The sequence below is a fragment of the Chanos chanos genome, chromosome 1 (genome assembly GCF_902362185.1).
Source record: "Chanos chanos chromosome 1, fChaCha1.1, whole genome shotgun sequence".
In the NCBI taxonomy this organism is placed as follows: Eukaryota; Metazoa; Chordata; class Actinopteri; order Gonorynchiformes; family Chanidae; genus Chanos; species Chanos chanos.
Genome location: NC_044495.1, coordinates 49972395 through 49993859, shown reverse-complemented (window position 1 = coordinate 49993859; position 21465 = coordinate 49972395). Strand labels below are relative to the sequence as shown.

Sequence of the window (21465 nt, the reverse complement as noted above, 5' to 3'; positions counted from 1 at the left end):
TAACCAATTTTTTTTTAAGTAATTCAGAGACAGAAACTGTTATGACGTTTTTTGTTAACCCAAAATTTATTTTAAACGAAGACATAAAAAAACCAAAAGTGAAATACATTTTAAAAAGAATACCACCAAGTAGTTTCTCCATTTAAAAGTATACTATCAAAATATCAAAGTTCCCCCCTCTAGACAACGCACCTCATCAAAGGATGTCAATAAAGATGTAAGTTTTAATAAGTGAGTGTAATATTCAGATATTACAAAAAAAAAAAAAAAAAACCACTTCATAGGTGAAAACGGTTATGTATTCTTAAGTCTTAAACATAGATCTGTATCATACCCCTCTGTACCTCTTCACATATATAAATGCAATTAATTAAAAATAAATAAATAAAAACAAAACAATAAATAAAAACAGCTGTTGTGTGATGTTTCTTTCTCAGCCAGAATAGCATATTTCAAACAAAGTGTTACTTTTAGAAATTTTACATATTAGAATTATTATTCCACATTCTCCGAAAAAAAAAATGACGTCCAGCTAACGGCCGAACTATGGAAGTGCTCTTTTTCATTCTTCTTCCTTTTTTTTTAATGTAATTTTTATTTTATTTTTTTTAAATGTTTCTTTTTGTTTTTTTTTTTTTCAAGCATTTTACCTTCATTAAGAAAGGTAAAACTCTACAATTCCTTGCAGCTGTGCCCAGTTGTTTTAAATTACTGTAAAATACTAAGGATTTCCTTGGCGTTCTCTGTGTTCCAGCCTTGGCCCTGGAGGGGCCCCTCACATGCCAGGACATACTTATGCAGGATCTGAGTGCCGATGTCCCGAAACTGCAGCCGCTCCTCCTTCCGCTCCGTCGTGTCCATGCTGCAGTCCTCATACTTTACCGCCCAGAAACACATCTCTCCTATGTACATCATGGTCAGCAAATGGGTGTCTGAGAAGATACCTGTTAGGGGGTCAGGGTACGAAACAGCCTGCTATGTATACACAAGTATGCAAGGTATACAAATGCGCTTGACTTAAGTGCTCCCAATTCAATAGTATAAACCTTAAAAATCACAGGGTTTGAGATGAACTCTTATAGGAAGCGGCCAGCAGTTTTCATCTGAATTTTTAAAAAATGAGGCATCGTCTTCAGGGTCTTAAGTTACCGGATCGCTGAGAAACTATTCACAGTCATGCGCCTGATTCATTCTACAAAAAACTGCTTTATTTATACATTAAGTGCCTTTAAGTTTACAGAACTTGTTTGACTCGTCTGAAATATTTTACACTTTCTGAGGAGATCTGTTCATAAAGGAATCGGGGGCGGTGGGGTCCAGAATGGATTCACCAATTCCACCCTTTGAATTCTAAAAGGGAGGCTGCATTAAGCCGCCGTTTCAAAAGTTGTGGTGGATATGTGCCCGTAGAGACCTGGTAGTATCTAACTATCACCTAACATAAATTTAACTGGCATATCCGCATTGTCATGTATCATTTACTGGAAACTGTATTGTTAATTTCAAACCCTGTAACATGTAGAATCTCACTTAACTGTGAAACCAAAGACACTATTATATCGAAATATTAAATTCTATGCAAATTGAATTTCACCTTCAGCCAGAAAATTGGCAGTTGCAGAGTCGTGAAAAACGACACCGTCATTAAGCTTCACTGAGTTTCTCACTTGCAGCATTCTCATGAGGTATCGCACACCTTCTTGCAGACACTAAAAGAATGGAGAGAGACTTTATTACATTAAAGCCCATGTGCTTGAGATAAGAGGGTGTGTAACAGAGAGCAGTGAGTCCACTGCACCGAGAGGTAATGTTAGGAACCTTAAGGAATGTGGCTTTGTTCTTCTTGATCCATTGTTTCCTCTGATGAAGGGTGTGGCAGTACATGTAGAGGAGAGCTCCCCGTCTCCAGTACAGACACTCCAGCAGCTCCAGCCCTAGTACAGACTGCACCTGAAACCACACATATTCAACCCCCGCGGCGTGACACCATGTTCAAAATAGCCTGGGTGTTTCTGTAGGATGTCCTAATACGACGCAGATTATTCAGTATGTCTAAATGAGTTTACAAAGATGTTTCAAATTTCTGAGGGCAATTTTATAAAAACAATACTGCGTCTACAAGGTATACAAGGTGTCCAGTCCAGTCAGAGTCTTGATGCGTTTAGATGTTACCTAAAAATGCATAGCAGATCTCTACTCGTATGTAGGTGCGGACACTCATCGACTAATCGGAAACACATATTGTCTAGTTTCAACAAAAACCAGGAAGAATTCTGGGTGAGGCTTTGCCATAAGGCAGCTGACTGGATAACTGAAATCAAAAGCCAAGACTGTCCTATGGGAAGATCCTTTAACTGTTCCCTTTCGGGGCAGTTTGCCCTTTTAGGTCATTATCTGGTTAGCATTAAGACTCTGCTTAATGGAATTACATCTACATACACAACAAACAGGGTTTGAGAGTTAACTTAAAACATATGATTTGCTCTTTTCTCAAATAAATATGTAGGGATACATCATAACTTTTGCTATTTCATCTGAATGGAGGAAACCAAATTAACCTACTTTTTCCACATTTTGGAATATCTATTTAATTATTCCAGTCAATTTGGAATATCCAATTATTCAATTTATCCTATCTCTTGCTCAATTTGGAATATCCAATTACCCATAATCTGTAGAGTCTTTCCCTCACACAGTGGCTAAGTCAACTGACAGGCGTAAAGATAGCACATACTCTGTTATTAGTGACCATTGAATATACAGACAGAGACTGACTATAGCTGGTATATGCTCATGGAAAACAGCTAGGACTTTTGGCCAGAGTTGGCACAGTTGTCTGTTAAAAGTTACTTATTTGAAGTTGCTTTCAGTGCACAAACTGTAACAAACACACCAACGCACACTAAATAAAAAGGCATGTGGGGGGGGGGAACAGTAAATGTACCTCCTGGGTAGGCGCCAACCTCCCAGCCAGCACCTCCGGCTCAGTCAGGTCCTGCAGCAGCTGCTGGATCTTAAACGGGGAGCTCTCCTCAGGGAACTCCTGATCAACCAGTCTGTTCTCCTCATAGAATGTGATGTCCAGGACCACCTGTGGAAAACCAAAACGAGACGTAAGACTGCCCCTCGCAGGCACAGACTCATATTTGGTCCTAAACTGTGTCATTATGCAATGGGGCAGCAAGCACTCAGTGGCCTGACAAAGTGAGCGTTTAGCCTGAACAATGTTTACAGTCATTGATCTCCATGGTAGAGAACTTTTTAAGATGTAAGCATAAAGAAGATTTTGCAACTAAGAGTCGATCAAATAAAACTGCTAACTGCAAACATTTCAAAAAAGGCAGGCATTAAATTAAATGAACACATGGAAAGTTTGTTGGTTGTCCAACGGTAAAAATTCCTAAAAGCATGATGTTTAGTTAAATACAGCTTACTGGAGTCATAAAGTACATAACAGATTAAAAACAACATACTTCCAACCGATGTTTCATTCACTGGTTATTCAGAATTTAATACTGGGAATGAGGAGTCATCTTATCAGATATCAGGTGAAACCAAACTGTACCACTGGTAACATGGTGCAGCCAAAAGAACTCAGTTCACACAGCATTCAGGTCCTCAAACTTTTCAACAGAAAGTTCATCTCAGAGCCAAATAACCATGAGGTTTGTCCTCGGACGGAATCAAACTGTTCAATAAACACTGCACTTTGCTGTCCTATTGAGTGCCGTTGACCTGGGATTTCAAGATTTCCATTTCAAGCGATATCCATCAGGCTAAAACAGACTGCACTGCATCCATACTAACAGCATGCATCCTCTACCTCATGTTAAAGAGAGTGAAGCTAAGCGAAATGAAGCAAGACGGTACAGGCTATTTATGAATGGTAACATTGAGTAGAATCACACAGAGTGCAATAAAAGTAAGATTACCACCAGGGCACTGAGTGAACACAAATCTGTGTCCAAAAAGCAAACACTCTGGGTCATCAGAAAGACCTCAGGGCAAATCATTACTTCAGTCAGCCTCAGGCAAATTTTCTATCGTCTGTGGATGTGCAGCCGCTCTGGAGTGGGTACACAGCAGCAAGCCGCAATGGACACATCTCTATCGAATTCCCACACCGATAAACAACCTGAAATGTGGCCTCGAGGGGTTGGATGAGATACATGAGGGCACGGAGAGCCAGCAGTAACAGTCACTCCTTGCCGTCATATTAGGGACACAGCTCTTTTATTTGTTAAGCTCTCTTTAGCCAAAGTGCTATGATCCGTTCTAAATAAGTCTCACATCCTTCACTTTCCCTCTGCCTCCTGTGCCTTAATACAGTTATGCATCTATACATTTCAGATCGCTGAATGTGATGACAGCTACAGGAATGACATCATGAAATCCTCCCCTCTTCTGGCCGACACTGCATTTTGAAGGTATCTTTGACAAAAGAGAAAGTATAAAACTAATAATATCCCTTAGAATCATCATGCTTATTTGTAAGTTGGAGGGAGACGGGTCTATAAATACTTTCATTTAATTGACTTGAATACCTGCGTGTAATCCTGAAGCAGTTTGGGGAGACTGCTACTCTCTCCCCCTTGTCTGTAATAGTTTTTCAACTTGTCTAGAATGGCAGAAGCATTCTGTAAATAGTCATCATCTAGAAAAAAATAAAGTATGTTAATTTCTTATTCAAACTTCAAGACAAACGACAATAGTTGACACAGCGTCAGTTTTGGGTTTTTTTTCACGACAGTCTTGTACAATATACGTGTGTTTTGCATGCATCACAAGGCTGGCTGGGCAGGAAAATTGAATTTCAAAAAATACAATTAACTTCGATGAAGTCGAATCATAATCATAAATTGCGTGGTGCTGATTATATTGTTGAACTGCAGCTTATTCACAATATTTACAAACACGCGTGAACAGTCCTATCCGTTGACACGCAAGCAACTCGCTAGTTCATAATGAAATAGGTGCTCTGCTTGCTCACATACATGCTTCAAACAATCTGTGAGTGAAAGTGTTATCTTTACAGCAAACTAACCACATCACCTTTCCAAATTAACCCAAGTTACTGACGTTCTTCTGATTTAGTGTAAGCTACGTTCAGAAGTCGCTAATAAACAAAGCTAACAACCCAGCTTGCTAAGCAATATAGGACAGTGTTACTCTAATTGACGCATTCGTATTTGAAGCACTTGGTTTCTTTGGAAAAAAACAGCTTTGTTTGTCATTTAATTTTCGTCCTTGCCATATTGTTATGGTGAGTTATGCAGGGCAGCTACCCCAAATATTCAAAATATGCTGCGCTAGTGCTAGCCAGGCTATCGTGTCAGTTTACGATTTAGCTAGCTAGACGAAGCTAACTCGGCTAAGTAGCTTGGGATACTTGCCAGTTAGGAGAGCATCTGGCTAGCATGACAGTCTATTCGATGTACAACAGAGCTCACATTAAGAGTTTCTTAGAGCTAAAACAAACACACAACTGTAAAATTACCTTGTTTTTCTGTCCTGAGGGTGGCACACTTGTTATCTAACTCAAAAATCCGTCTTTCCAGCTCAAAGCCCTGACGCCTATAGTCGTCGGCCATGACTGAAAAATGACTCACGTGACAGAGCGATTGTTCACGTGGGGATGTGTTTTGCCCGAGATCTGTAAGAAAATATGCGGCATGAAGGCACTTTTATGTTAGACCATGCCCATGATGTGGTTTTAGAATATCAGCGTTTTCCTTAATTTCATGCTTTCACAGCTTTCAAATTTTATTCCATGAGTAAAGACTACTTCACTATAAAGCGGCGTGGCAGCGAAGTAGTTAAATTACAATTAGCTAACCCATCCCCCGTCACTCCTTTTTGAGAAACCGCCCCCAATCCTTCCTGACTTGTAACTTGCGCTGAGCGAAGAGTTAACCGAGGCCGAAGCACCAGCCTGACATCACCATCACAACCAAAATCGAATTGTATATCCCCAAAAAATGGCGGCCTTGAAATTACTTTCACATGCAGAGAAAGTCATCTTCAAGAATGTGGCAGCAGCCAGTAAATTCGACTTTGCAAGACATTCCCCCAGTAAGGTTAGTACTCAATGATGCTCTAGCTAGAGCTACTTTTTTTTAACAAGATGCTTTAACTAGCTGTAGCCTTTTGACACAGCAGTTCTCACACATTGCACTGAGCAAGGACAATCATTTGATTATGAGATCGGTGGTGAATATGTAATAGTATTGGAGATGGCCGTCTCTTGCTTGAATGCCATATTTGCATTGGAAAGACACACTTGTAGCAAGCATACTGTTTCAGGTCGTCGACGACATAGGATCCCTTGAAACTATACTACAGTGTCCTTTTAACTTGCATGGTGCGATTAGCTTCACACAGTTTTACAATGATTGCATTTGTGATTATTATGCATGTAGTTTGCTAATATGGGCAGAGCTGCATTTGTTTTGCGTGACCTTGATTTGCAGCCAAAGCACTGAGAAGGGAAGAAAGGGTAGTGGGGACAGACCTTAATAAAAAGGGCAAAGCATTAGTTACTCTCATAAGATAAATACTTAACGCCTCCACGTAGAATAATCTTGCAACTCGTAGGTCGCGTTTCCATGAAACGTGATGTTTTCTGTTTAAAGCTGCGCTTACTATCGAGGCACACAAACATAGCTGAAGTTAAAATAGCTCCAAGACAGTTGCTTGGACAAGTTTAGCTATAACCACATTTTTTTAACTTCATCACTGAAACAAGCTCAGCACGTGGTCTCAAACGTCCTTGGAATAGTCTATATGGAACTGGCAGCTAGCGCGAACTATCAGCTTCATATCATGCACCTACACAACAGCGTTTTTTTTAAATCGAGATGTGATCTGCTTTCCCCCTTAATCTAGTGGTCACATGTAGCATTGTGACAGCGCGTTGTTGTGGAAACTCTGACAAACTGTTGTGAGGAAAAACAAAACACTGACTTAGTTTATCATGCCTGACAAAGAGCAGAACGCATACTGTGTTTTGTCACGATTTTATTAAACTTCAACCACTTCATAACATTCATTTATTTTTAACTGCACTTTTTTTAAACAATATATACTCTTCTTTTTGAGGTATAGTTATGAGTTAGACCAGTTTCTGTGCTTGACAGACTTAGTGTAACCTCAATCCAAGCCATGCCCCTCTGTTCTTCACCATTTGTTTTTACATTAAGGGATGAGGATTCAAACCATAACGTACCCCCTCAATCTTGCTACAGGATTCTGACCCCGTATTGCAGAGTAGTTTTTCAGTGGGGTCACACGGGGTTAGGGCAGGTGGGATTGAAATGAAAATTAGTCTGTTGTCCATTCTCCTCTTTAGGGATTGTGTTTAATGTACTCTTTGGCTGGTCTCCCAGGGAGAGAGCATGCCAGTTTCACCAAGCACACCCAGATTACTGACTACCTTAAACAGCAGTGTGTTTTGCTTCATCGGTCTTCTTGACTGTAGTTCCAGTCTGTTTTTTCTTTCATGTTAAGTTTTTTTTTTTTTTTTAATTCTGTATCTAATGAAGCATTCATTTTAATTACATATTTCACTACAAAACCTTGACTTGTACTGTTCTCATTTCCAAGTACAGTTAGGCTGTGATGAATGTTCAACTCTGTAATGTCTTTGACAAAAGCAGCGTTACTCCCTGCTGTGTTTTCCTCCCTGCTTTAGTCTGTACTTAAGTATAGACAAGTACTGTGAACAGTAGATTTTATTGAGTGGAAAATTGGATCGTTGTGTGCCATGGGTCCTTGATTATCTCTTGCACAGTAGGGCAAATTTAAGTTGGTTATGAATTAAACTGAGATAATTTAGACTGGACTTTGAACTTGTAAGAGGTGTGTTTGTTTTGTTTTTTTCTTCTATGGCGTCACAGTGTGTATCACAGTAAACTCACACGTCGTAAACTGCAACATGTGTTTCCCACAGGTCTGTGGCTGTTACTTTTCCACTTCAAGTTCAAGGAGATCCCAGTTCTACTCCAGCCCCGCGGATGCGGTGAAGGATATTCCGAATGGAGCCACTATTCTGGTTGGAGGTTAGTGTTCAATTTGAAATGACATTAAAAAACTAATATCTGGCGGGTTTTTTTGCCTGTTTAGTCACTGGGTATGTATTTGCGTCCTTCATAAGATTATCGACTTTTCTGTAAGATGGAATTGTGCGTCCCGCAGCCACGTTATCCTGACGTATTCCTGGTGGGTGCTGTGTGCTTGAAGATTTTGCTGTATGAATTTGAAGGAACTGATTTGCTCTTACCTGAGTATTTTTTTTTTTTTTTTTTTGTGCAGAGCTGAAAGGCAGTCCCAACAAAAATGGAGACACGCTAACCCTCCAGTCTGGAGAGAGAGCAACTATATGTCACTTAGACGTGTCTCCGGTGTTTTGAATGATTGTGTTTTGCATTTAATAATGCATTTGAAAATAGAGATGCACCTGCCTTACTCAGTGCTCTATTGAGAACAATTGAATGTTCTAATAGGCCTGTCTGTTTTGACTCCAGGAGAGGGCTGTTTTCAGTATTCACACTGAGTCATTAGTCAGCGTTAACAGGGCTGTCATCTGCTGTGGTTGACACATTGAGACAACGCAGAATCGGTCTTAATGTCATTTCGATATATTTAAAATGATTTGGGATTTTTGACTCTGTTATACTGATCAGCGTTCGCTTATCATCTGCGTTTTTAATCCGTGCAGGATTCGGATTATGCGGTATCCCAGAGAACCTGATCAACAGTTTATTGAAGACAGGTGTGAAAGGTCTTACTGCAGTCAGCAACAATGCAGGGTAAGTGTCTGATTCGTGTCTATGTTCGAACGTATATTTAAAAACACACATTTAAAGCAAGATTACAATAAAAATCTTAACAGAGTGAGCGAACAGAATAAGAAAATCCCCTCACATTGTTTCCCGCTCTTAAAAATCTTTCCGAAGAAAGAGAACACAGTGCCGTGGCCTAAAAAGTCTTGCTGTGCTTTGGACTGAATTGACTTGGGCGTTATGCCCGTGAGCGATTCTGAGATGGAATGTAACTGATTATGGCCGATGTGTTTTTGAGCTGCACTGTGGTTTCAAATTCTTAACAGACAGTTCCAAAATATCTAATATCCTGCTTCCAAACTCTCCTGGGGAATGGTAAAGTAGGCAGCCAACTTTTTGCAGGGAAAGAGAACGCCAGGGTACTGTTAGAACCAGTAGGCGATTTGTACTCTATAGAGTAGTGTTGGTGACCATTGGGCCACCCCCCCTGTTAAAAAATAGCAAATCACCTACGGGTTGGAACCAACACTCATCTCTTTATACTGTGGAAATCCACCAGCGGTTGGACTAAATAAAGCTATCTGTATGGATCACCAAAAACCCCTTTATTGCTTAGTTGCTCAAGAGGACATTTATCTACCATCTAAACTCAGAAGCTTACTAGACTAGTTTTGTCAGAATCTTAGCAGGTTTCTTTGATTTGCTCTGTCACGTCGTGTGTTGTTAAGATGTGACAGGGATGAACAGACTCTAGGTGAGTCTTCGCCGCAGAAAGAGATTAGCAGCCCATCAGAGGCTCCTTCGTCTGTCAGACAGGATTAGCTAATCTAGCTCAACACAGTGAGTGATGGGTTAGGCCTTTCCGAGGGGACAAACAGTTTGACTGGAAGAATGGTATTATCTAATTATATGTTATGCACCACTGCTAAAACAAAATGGAAGATAAAAAAAAAACCCAAAGGTTTCTTTTATGTCTTCCTGATGAAAAATAACATGGACATGCAGGATTTACTCTTATGAAACTATGTATTAAACATCACTGTAGTTTACATTCTCTATCTTTGCCATCTTAAATTCTAATGTTATATGACAGGGACTCTCACTTTGTGGTTGTGTCTTTAATTTGTTTTGGATCTGTAGGGTGATGCCAGACTATGAATAGAAATGGCTGCCTTGGCATTATTCCAGGTTTGTTGTCTTTCATGCTAAAAGTGGGGACGGTATACAAGTTCCCTTTTATCATTTAAAACTACACATACAAACGGTAGATTGGTTCATTCAGCTGTGCGGTGGAAAGGTTATACCAACCCCTTGTTGAGTTACAAGCTCTAGAACCAGAGTTACATAAGGTTTAATTTTAGAAAAGAAGGCTTGTCGCTGAAAAGTGTCCACTCATTCGGTAGAGGTTTTGGGTGTCATTTTACATGAACAGTCCCTGGGGAGATAAACGTTGTTTGAATAAACCACGGCAAGACTGTGTAGTACTTAATCTTGCCGGTAAAAAAATCATGGCAGTTTTCAACACCACTGCATGTTGCTTGTAGTTTGTTGACACTCCCCTATACTTGTCGGTATCCATAAACAAACAAAGACAAACGTGTGTTACAGTTATACACTTTTGTCCAGAAAGGCTACTTCAGGGTTCACTGTGTTTTGAAAGCCATTTTCTTATTGAATTTTAATGCTCTGTTCTGAAAATGGCCTCTGTTGCCAGTTCTCCTTTTCTGATATTCTCTCACATTGTCCAGAATATGGCTGCGGCTGGCTTGTGTATCTGAGAGCTAAACGGGGAGTTTGGAATTTCAGTCTGTCCCTGCTTTGAGAAGAGCTCTACTGCTGAGTGCCTCTTCACGAGGACTGTAATCTGAAACCGTGTTTCACAGCAGTGACTGGACACAAGTGCACATAGCTCACTAAAGACTGTGCTTTTTCCACTGTGTGTGTGTGTGTGCGTGTGTGTGTGTGTATGTGTGTGTGTTCTCGCTGTGTGTGTATATGTGTTTGTGTTCAACACCAGCTGACTCAAAGTCAAGCATAAGTGTTTTGCATTCCAAAACAACACACTGCTTTCACACTGCAGTAGGATATGAATCATCTAAGCTTAAATGTACCTACAAATGCCATTGCTAACAGTTCAATACAAGAGCCTGCTCAGAAGGTCATAAAAACCTTTATGTTTTTATTGGCTGCATGGAAGCGCTTCCCTTGTGTACCATTAAATCAGTTTGATAAGATTTGAGTCTATGACCAGTGCTTGTGTACAATTAAAGGATAGCGCAACATTCTCTCGGTAAGACATGGAGTGCTAGTTTGCTATATTGTCACCTTTAATAGAAATAAATGTTTAACAACTAATTTAAATGAAGGTGGTACATCTGATGTCAGGGAGCACTTGGTATGAACGCGCAGTGTTTAAGTTGAGGATTTGATTAAAGTAAGAGGAATCTAAGCAGCTTTTGTACTCTACTTCTCCATCCTTTTCTGGCCTCCAGAGGCCATCATGACCCTTTTAGCAAAGAACAAGTGCTCACGTCACATTAGATTTGGGTGATTGGGGCTAATTAGACCACAGAGGCACACTGAATATGTGGTCCAACCCTGCGCGAGAGAACAGAGTGAATGCATTAAAACTAAGTAAGGAGTGGAGCAGCTTTTTGCTATTCTTGTAAATCACATTGTTTGTCTCTGTTTTGTCGCTGTCCGTGGAAAATTTTCAATAAGCACAACGTTAAACTAGATCCAGTTGTTTCGTGAGAGAAAACCCCGTTCATCAGTTTATTTACTGAATGGAAACATGTTATCAAGAATCTAACTGTACGGTGTATTTTAGCTTGTGAGTACCCTGTAGTATTAGCTGAGTGGCGTTGAGGGAAAAACATGTTTAAGGAAAGATAACATATCTTTTACTTGGGTTGAATGAAGGTGAATAAAGCACCAGCTGCGTTCATTGGCAAAGTGTTTGAGGAAGCGATGAATTCAAACATTTACGACTCCAAGGACTGCTACTAAAAGAAGACGAGTGACAAAATTCAAATAAGCCTTCACGTTTCAACGAGTTTTGTGTCTCAAGACGCACTTAGTTTGTTAATGAATATCTAAATAAGTCTCAATCCAGTGCTTCACCTTCCCTTGTAAGGAACAAAGCAGTAAATGATTAAAACTAACTGTGTTTGCACTTTGAAGAAGAAGTTAAAAGTCTTGGTTGTGTGGCCAAAGTAGCTTCTGTGTGGAGATAAATGACTGCGTGACGAGTGTCCTTGTTTGACCTTGAATATCTCTGGAACCTTAGTCGACCCAGTGGCTCTAGTTGCCGGGATACTGAGAGGCGGAAACTTGAGGCTAGGCTTTAATGGAAAGAGGAAAAAGGAGGGGAAGTACTGACTGGAGGATGATGAGAGAGAAATGTGATATTGCTTGCTACAGTTATCTTGCTCATTGCTCAAGTCTTTTTTTTTTTTCTTCTTTTTTTCAGGTCTTATTTTGACTTTGTTGTGTTCTTACTCCAGGGTGGATGACTTCGGCCTGGGCCTGCTCCTACAGACCAAACAGATCAAAAGAATGATTTCCTCTTACGTGGGTGAGAATGTGGAGTTTGAGAGACAGTACCTCGCTGGGGAACTGGAGGTGGAGCTCACCCCACAGGTAAGGCTTTACCTCCCCCCTTCAGATCTCTGCTGACCTTGACACAAATCCACGTGGATCGACCATATTCCAGCCCTCATCTTTGCTCACTTTCCGTCACAGGCCACTGTTTCCCCTCTGATGGCCCATTAGTAACAGAAATTGCGTTCAAGCTGCAGACAGGTTTTGGGACCTGGCATTTTGTGCCCCATCAGTTTAAAGAAATTAAGAAATAAAAATCTGATGTTGGAAAAAAACCCCTGAATTTTCTTCCGTATGCTCATATCCTTCACAGCTCTCAAAACACCTTTCCATGTTTGAGTGTCATTGGCTGTGTTACAACCCCAATCCAACGCACTTTCCAATCCAAACCCAATCCAACATAGGCATATTATGTTGACATTAAAATCCACTGAATATTTATATAGCTTCATGTCAGAGACCTCAGTATGTGAGGGGGTGTGTTTGTCTCGTTTAATTCTCCCGCAGGGCACCCTGGCAGAGCGGATCAGGGCCGGGGGGGCAGGTGTGCCAGCCTTCTTCACCGCCACGGGTTACGGCACACTCATCCAAGAGGGCGGCTCTCCCATCAAATACAACAAAGACGGAAGTATCGCTATTGCCAGCGAACCCCGAGAGGTTAGCATGACACGCCCTCGTCCTGTCACTCACTACAGACTGTACAGTGTTTTCACAACCTAATTTTACTGACTGTCACTTCAGTGTCTTAGTCACAGCTCATTTAAGTTCAGTTATATTGAAGCGTCTTGCACTGTGCATGTGATATAATAGCTGGCTTTGTAGTGATTGTTTTCCATGTAATTAGACGGATTTTGCATGGTGGATGTAGGTTATCTGTTATCTGTTGTCTCTCTTGTACTGGTCTGATTGTTCTGGTGTGTGCTCTAGGTTCGTGAGTTTAACGGTCGACACTTCATCATGGAGAAAGCCATCACGGGAGATTTTGCACTAGTCAAGGCCTGGAAAGCGGACCGAGCCGGCAACATCATTTTCAGGTACCGTCGGTTTCGTTTTTGTTCGTTTTGTACGCTAGGAAATTTCTCTGATTATCACAGCAGAGGGGACGCTGAAGAGAATTCCGGTTGATTTTCTCAACACTAAATATTTACAAACGTCCTTTTGTTCTTGGTGGCTCCTGGCTTAAGGCTAGATAAAGTCCTGTCTCATCACCTCGTGATGTTTACACAATAATTGTTAATGCTTGCAAGTCCTTGCCTGAGGCGGTTGACTTTTTTCACCGAAAAACGCTACAGTACAGAACTCTTGTCCCAATACCAGCCAAAAGGACTCAGCAGCTTTCAAACCGAATTGGAATAAAGGAAAGGTCAGCAAGAATAAAGTGGGAACAAAGAAAGCTAATTCTTTTTAAAATAACATGAATGATAATGAAGCAACTGTGCGAATGAATGCCTGTATCTTCTGCCCGCAGGGCAAACTGCATCCCACAGCGTTGAGTTTTTAGTCTTTCAAAAGGTCCTGGCATTGGTGACAATAATGATATGCTACAACGTTTCAAATAAACTACTGAAGTGTGTCTTAGAGGAGGTTTTACTGCTTAGCATAACGCAGATCTATTTAATTACTGATATCTGATTAATTTTGTCAATTAACATTTAATTCAGAAATGTGTATTTTACAAAGGGTAAGTATTTCTTGTATTTTGCATAATATTTTATATAATGTAGAATTCTTTTGTTCTTATATTAAAGTAATTGAAGGACTTATGTAATCGTTACTCATCTGTGAGACAGAATGCACATTTGAAGTGATATTTTTTCGTACCACAAGGGCGCAGTGTTTGCTGTTTGAAAACACAACATGCTCTAATCAGTGCTGACCTCATGATTCTGAGAGATGAAGACAGTCTAAAACATGATGCAGAATTGAATTGTCTGATATCTGGTCTTCAGTTCAGCAGATGCTAATCTGAATCAGCCACACATGTACACTTAACATTACACATTACATTAAGGAAAAAAAAAAAAGACAAACCCATACGTCATTGGCTGGGGCTTCGTTGCCTGTCTTTCATTGTACAATGAACAGTGTACTACAGGGATCTGAGAAGAGAAAACATATATATGTAACGCAATGTGGTTCTTTTCATATAGACTATACGTGTTACCATTGTCTCCTTCCCACATTTAAGAGGATCATAGACTTGCGCTTCGGCCTTTTCACAGGAAAACAGCACGAAACTTCAATCAGCCAATGTGCAAGGCAGCCAAGGTTACCATAGTGGAGGTGAGTGGTCTTAAACTCAGTTTGAAGTCTGCATTTGCTCCTGGCTCAGATAAATGTTCAGTTTTTTTTTTCCTCTTTCTTTTTTTGCAATTTCCCACCATTGGTGATAGAAATGATTATGTGTGAGAGTGGCAGAGGACCTCTCTCCTTTTCTGTCTCTCTCTCTCTCTCTCTTTTTCTTTCTTTCTCTCCCTCTCCCTCTCTGTGAAATTATATAAATCTCTTCTCTCTCTAAATAGAGCATTCTCTGGAGTTCTGCCATTTCACAGGGCCCCTGTGTTTACAGCTTTAGAGAGGAGAATTCTGTCTTGAATTCAAAGATTTTCCTTCAGCTTCATAGTTCACTGTTTAGAGGGGTTCTTCTTTTTATGAGTTATCCAACACTCTGTCTTCTTTTGGTTCAATTTTCAATTTGTAGAACTATCAGTATCTGATAACTCCTCTTAAGACTGTCTCCAAGGTGTGCATGGATGCTAACAACAGATGAATGACCTTTTTTTTTCTTCTTCCAAGAAAACGAATTAGTTGATGTTGGCTAAAGAGTTTTTTCAAGTTTTGTTTTGTAGGGCTTTGTGCATCAATGATTATGTATGGCTTTGTACATCAGGGAGTGATGAATCAGTGATATCTACTTTCTGATATCTCTTTGTTGTTTGGATTGGTGTGAGAGTCACCTGTCTAAGTCAGATGCACCCGGTGCTTTCATCATACCGAGACAATTGAAAAGCACTTGTTGACGGGCCAACCTGGAATTTTCTAGACCGCCCTCCACTTCTCTAAAAAGATAAACTGGAGCAAAGAGCTCTTCCTTTGAGAAGAATGATTTCCGGGACCGAAAAGCTTAGTGTGGTGTTTCGTTTTTGTTATATTGGAGGTTTTTCCTGTATCCTACAACGCATTGCATTTTTGGCAAATTAAACTCTGCCAAACTTTACCAATGCAGTGTGTGCAACATCTCAAGGGAGTAACTAAAGAGATCATTTAAAATAAGAAGTAGAACAAAAGTGGGGTATCTCTATTTTTTTTTTTTTTGTGAATCTTGTGTTTCAGTGTGTTATTTATGTATGGTTTCTTGTAGAACCACATTACAACCTCATGTGCTTGTATGTATGCGTCCTACGTTTGTCAAGTAGTTGAAAAAGAAGCACTTCTCGGTCTTCTCGGTCTTGCGTGTAAACAGGGTAATGAGAAAGACTCGTGTCATTTTCATCCGATGTCTTTGATGTTTTTGAAGCTCCTTTTCACTCTTTTTTTCTTTTCTTTTTTTTTTTTTAAGAAACCTCCTTTCAAAAGCTTGTCTGCATATCAAAATGTACTTTCATCCAAGCTTCTGTTTAAATGCCGCTAATGCGAACAAAAGATGTATCAAAAGGCATTGGCAGATGCTGTGAAAGAACTCCATTAATTAAAACTGTCCTCCTGCAACCCTTTCTAATTCCCACGGTTTGACTGTCTGTTTCCTCACTCTTAAAGAGAGCACATCACAGCTGCGTAGAACTCAGTGCTAATTCCGGGCCAATTGCGTCTATAATTTATAGTTCACCTTCCATTGCAATCCCACTTACCTTATAAATAGGTAGTTATTTTTTGTGTTTGGTCTTTTTTGTGTGTGTGTGTGTGCTGGGTAATGGCGTTCTTTTTCTGATTCTACCCTTTTTTTTTTATAGTGCTGGTGCGCGGGAGCATTATCTATGAGTGGGAATCTAAGTTAGGATAATCAAGCCACGTACAGTCCTGCCTCAAACCCATTTTGTCTGAGATAATAAAGCCATTACTGTCACATGGTAGATAAACTTATCTGTGTGCGGAATTCACTCTTGTGGCTTTTTACGGTCTGTTTGTGTTCCTCTGTCGGTAAGAGCTGAGCTTTTTTTGAGAGAGAGTGTGTCAGTTACTGGCTGGCTAGGTTGAAGTTTGTGCTGTAAGTTGTTGTTTTTTTTGTTTTTGTTTTTTTATTCTTTGAGTGAAACTGATTTCGGTAGCCTCAGGCCATTGGGTTAACTTATAAGACCTCTCTATTTTTTGAACTGCCTGAGTTCACTTTTGCTCATTTTAATGGTCAGATTTTGTTTTATTGTTCTTGTTGTTGTTGTTGTGTTTTGTTTTTTTTTAAGTCATTTCCATATCTGTGCACTGTAGATCACTTCAGGACAGCATTCACTGTGTTCTTATTAGGGGAGGGAAAAAAAAGAATATCCCACATTACCTCCTGTTCAGACTAAGGAATGTATTTCAGATAAGAGCAGAAGAGTTGCATTGTTTTTCTCTCTGTAAAATGTTTGTTGATTTCTGTCAATATCATGATTTTTCTTAAATGCAATCCTGTCTTTTCTCATTGCATCACTCCAAAAATGTTGGCTCTAACATCTTCAATATGGTGAATACAGGCCCCTTGATTACCATCCACAATAAAAAAAAAAAAAGACAAAAAAAAACCTCAGCCACATAGCAGAGATGCCCAGATGACCTCAGCACGGTACTGGGTAGACAGCCCTCCCTTGCCTTACCTCTGGAACAATTGTGCCTATTATTCACTGATTTACATGATAAATCCAAAAAGAATTTCACTATTAGTATTCGCAAAGGAAAACACCGATAACAAAAAAAAAATGTTAAAATTACTGTGCCGGCCACAGGGTTGCTAGGCAACCCAAGTGCCGCATTGAAGATCCATGGCATATGACTCCTGTTATCTCAGGTACAATGTGAAACCCGGAGCATTATGGGATATTGGGAGAATAGATTTAGAATGGGTTTTTTTTGGGGGGGGGGGGGGGTTGCCAGTCACATTTATTTAAACGTGAAGAGATTCTGTTCCTTTTTCTTTTTTTTTTTGGTGCATTGTGGACAGGGCAGGGATTGCTCAGAATAGCATCTTTGGGAGCCAGCTAATTGGGGTATGAATGAAAACCATCCTCAAAGGTGTCCTCTCTCAACCCTCTCTCTTGTTCAATTTGAAAATGCTTATTATTCCCTCGGCTTGGTACACATAAATTAACAGGGCAAAGCCAGCGAACACACCCCGTCAATTATGAAAGGGGAGATACACTGTTAAAAAGGTGGCAAAGAAAAACGATATTTTGTAGATAACGAATATTAATTAAAACGATGCCTTTTGTCTCTTTTTTTTTTTTTTTCCCCACCATGTCACTTGCACCAAAGTTGATAGAGGAATATTTCTTAGGATATTTTGTTTTGTCATTTATACTTCTTAGACTATGTCAAAAAGCTGTCACCATTTTTTAGCTAGCTTGTTTCAAGCTCTCTGTATGTGCAGTCAAATGTATGTACGTTCCCATTAACAAACACTGAGCCTATTCTTGAGTTTGGCCAAAAAACGCAATCTAAAAGTTGGACTAACTTTGGTAACAGAGTTGGTAACAAACTTCTCAGAAGTCGAGAAATGATTTCCAGGGCCACTTAGGGGAAAAAAGAAAAAAAAAGAAAGAAAAGAAAAAAAAAAAAAGAGAACCTGTAATTGCGTTGCAGGTCTGAGAAGATTTATATAAAACCTGTGTGGTCTTTACCTGCAGTAGACTGGATTGTGTGAGAATGAGGGCTAATTATACTGTGAAGCACAGACCAGCTCTCGCCTAAGAAAAAGTCCTCATGAGTGCCTAGCATAATGGACATCTCCTAATTGACTGAGAAATCTTGATGATTTTCATGACTCCCTGTCACATTGTTTTCATCTCCCACTGGGGCTAGAAACATCTGCCATCTAACTGAGTTGTGCTTTTGCAGTCTCTGCAGCTTGTGTTGAAAATGACTGTCATTTGTAATACGTATTTGCAAAATGAGTCCTAAGAATTCCATGGATCTCAGAGTCCCACGTCGGAAATGTTTTTCAACAGGAAGCTCTAAAACATTGCTTTACAAGTGAGGTTGTTAAAGTCTTAGATTTGAAAACGAGAGATTGATAACTGGATATGGCGGTTTTATCTGAATAAAACATCCTCATAGTTAGAGAAACGAGCCCATTCCGTGCAAAACTGTGTCTCGTTCTCCTTGCATCCTGTGGAACCATAGCTCATATACACATATATGTTGTTTAAACTTTAAACAGTACCTTCAATGCTGTACAACAGGATTAGTTGTACTGACTCTTCCATCTTTCAGCAGAGTACTGCTTCTGCTCCCCCCCCCCCCCCTCCTTCCCTCCCCTCTCATAGTTTGGCCTATGGGAGCAGGTGCTTTCAAGGTGCAAACTAGAGATATGGTCTGTTTCTTATGTGTTTGACCATAGCGGTCAGGGGAAAAAAAAAAAAAAAAAGAAACACACTTCCAACTATTCCTCACGGGCCGATCTTGATGATTACATCTCGTTTGTCTAAAACAGAAAAACGCTCAGTGTGTTCATAAACAAGGCTCCATGCTGGGTCTGCAGAAAGATTAGTTTTATAATATCTAATATATTATCATGTTACTCATGGTAGTGATTGTGTAAAGACCAAATGAGCTTGCAAATCTCTATTAGTGAAGGGAGAAGTGTTTGTCACAGCCACGCCAGCGAATGGAGTGTCAAACAGGGTTACGATCACCGTCATTCGCTCCTGTCGTTGGATTGGTTACATGCACTCGTCAAAGGCGGGTGACACAATGCCTTGGACACAGAAATGCAAACTCTGCTTCTTAGAGATCTTTATTGATCAGAGCGGTCTTCCGTGCCTGGACTTGACGCTCAGCTCTAAAAATACGACCGCCACGCTGTATCGATACGCGGTCGTCTCTTTGACGGTGGCATAGACGGAAACGCGGCACAGACCACATCTCTTCCCCGGCCGAGAGAATATGCTGAATGTTTCATTTCAGCACGCAGCTCCATCGCTTTCTTGAGATTAATGGGCTTTGACAGGACTTTTTTTTTTTTTGGTCCAAAAAAAGAACAAACCTACAAAAAAAGAATGGTTCCTTAAAATCCCTCTGTGCTCTTTTTTTTTTTAATCCCCCCCCCCTCTCTCTCTCTCTCTCTCCCTCTCTCTCTCTCCTTGCCAGTTGACTTCAAGCTCATTTCCATTCCCATTGATGTGAAAATGCAGGAGCAGAAACAAGAACATCAGTGCTGTTGTTGTTGTTGTTGTTGTTATAATTATTATTTATTTATTTTTGTCAGTTGTGTAGTCTGATATCTACATAGTGCTAGAGCAGCCATGTAGTGTCTCTTCAAAACAGCATGAGAGATGCAACCAGTGTGAATTTAGCAGCGTTATAGGATCCATAGATGAAACAGATGGTAGTTAATTCAAGTTCAAGGACGTCTTTTTTTTTTTTAAACGTGTAAAAAAAAAAAAAAAAATCGTCTGACATCTTGAACTCAAGCTGTAGACCACCACCTGTTTTTATTTTATTTCAAGCTTCATTAGATGCATGTGAGGCAAACTGATTGAGTCGGAGGACTTTGGATGGTAGTGTTCTCCCTCTCCGTTCCCGTGGCTCTCGTTCCAAACCGCGGTGTCACGTATATAGTCTGAGTCAGAGCCTTAAGCTCAATCTTTAGCTGCCCTTGTGCGGTCTGGCTAATGATGAAAGCCAAACGCCAGCAGCCGTATCCATGACAACACGTCGAAGGCTGAAGGCGCGTCCTTAGGCCTCACCAGTGCCGCGCTGTTTCCGTTCGACGGCCGCAGTCATAATGTAGGTGATTACCGTAAACGCTTTCCCTTTGGGAACGATACTCAAGCTGTTGACTCGTACAAGAGAAAAGCCACTCGGATGAACAGGTTTAGGCTCAGTCAGGGCTGGCTCGCAAGATCTATGTGGCCCTTGTCTTCTTTACTTATACTCCCCTAGGCTTTAGGGTGCAACTTATTGATTTAGCTGGCGGGAAAAAGAAGGGTTTTTTTTTTTCCCTTCATCTTCCCCCGCTCTCCTTGGAGCATTTATCAGAGATTTGGATTTCTATCCAGTATTTTAAGAGCTTATTTAGTCCTTGAAATAGAGCTACGCCTCCTTTAGCTACGTTTGAGCAGCTGTGCCTCTGAAAATCTGTCAACAGCTTTGTGCTGTCAACGAAAGGTTTTACAGAAGAGCTGCCACAACAAAAACAAATGAAAACAATGTATCAGCTAAGGCATTTCGGCACTCTTTCTATTTTAGGGAGGAAGCCCTCGGATGGACCCTTCGTATTTTCAAATGTTTGTTCCTGCATTTGCATAGAATTGAATTCTATTCAGCCGAGCAAGCTTTTCCTTTATCATGTGTTGCTTTAGAGGAGTATTTCTGGATGTGGCTTAATTTTTTTTTTTTCCGGTTCACTGCAAGGTCACATGACGTCTAACACTACTCGCTTTCCATTTTGCGGATTCACTTTATCACTGTTTACACGCGCTAATGAAAGTGCGTTTTGATATGCCAGTGATAATTATTTCTCAGATGAGGAAATACACAGATGAAAGGAACAGACTACATCAAAGACAAAGCAGGTTGAAGCCGCTAAAACCGGCAGGACGCGGCCGTTCTCAAACGCATTCTTTTTCTGTGGAGTTATCAAGGAGTCGCACTCGCAGACTTTGTTGCTTGCTCTCCGGGTGAAAAAAAAAAAAAAAAAGAGAGAGAGAGAGAGATTGTATTGATGGAAAAAAAAAAAGATGGTTCAGGGGACAGAATTAAACTTTTCGAATCGGGTGACAGTTCTCCTCTAGCAGCGTGAAACATGTTCCCCTCTGCTCCTGGAGCTGAATCTGTCCTTGGAGTCTGTCATGTGGTTTTTTGTTTTTTTTTTCCTACCAGCTCATATGGGGTTTTTTTTCGCCCCCTGTCGTTGTCATGCCCCATTTCAGCAACAAATTACAGGGCTTAC

General features: G+C 40.4%; 2 protein-coding genes across 2 annotated transcripts in view; one reads left to right on the top strand and one right to left on the bottom strand.

Moving 5' to 3' along the window:
• Positions 1–588: 588 nt before the first annotated feature.
• On the bottom strand, positions 589–5591 carry rimoc1 (rab7a interacting mon1-ccz1 complex subunit 1). The gene is made up of 6 exons (XM_030781307.1): positions 5498–5591; positions 4545–4654; positions 2945–3091; positions 1819–1950; positions 1595–1709; positions 589–944 (listed from the first exon to the last, which is right to left on the bottom strand). Exons 1-6 carry the CDS (start codon positions 5589–5591, stop codon positions 709–711), a joined length of 834 nt encoding a protein of 277 aa, XP_030637167.1. The 3' UTR covers positions 589–708.
• A 387-nt stretch (positions 5592–5978) lies between these two features.
• Positions 5979–21465, top strand: part of oxct1a (3-oxoacid CoA transferase 1a) — a 32590-nt gene continuing 17103 nt past the window's right edge. The window contains exons 1-7 of the mRNA XM_030764936.1: positions 5979–6077; positions 7949–8057; positions 8717–8807; positions 12287–12422; positions 12891–13040; positions 13311–13417; positions 14606–14666. Coding sequence (XP_030620796.1) covers positions 5979–6077; positions 7949–8057; positions 8717–8807; positions 12287–12422; positions 12891–13040; positions 13311–13417; positions 14606–14666 — 753 coding nt within the window. The remainder of the gene's footprint in view (positions 6078–7948; positions 8058–8716; positions 8808–12286; positions 12423–12890; positions 13041–13310; positions 13418–14605; positions 14667–21465) is intronic.

Bases quoted from the DNA above. Each gene is read 5' to 3' on its own strand.
- rimoc1 (XM_030781307.1), bottom strand. From the start codon at position 5,591: ATGGCCGACGACTATAGGCGTCAGGGCTTTGAGCTGGAAAGACGGATT. The intron at 4,655-5,497 runs GTAATTTTACAG...ATTTTTTTCTAG, and splicing joins CCTCAGGACAGAAAAACAAG to ATGATGACTATTTACAGAAT. The intron at 945-1,594 runs GTGAAATTCAAT...ACCCCCTAACAG, and splicing joins TGCCAATTTTCTGGCTGAAG to GTATCTTCTCAGACACCCAT.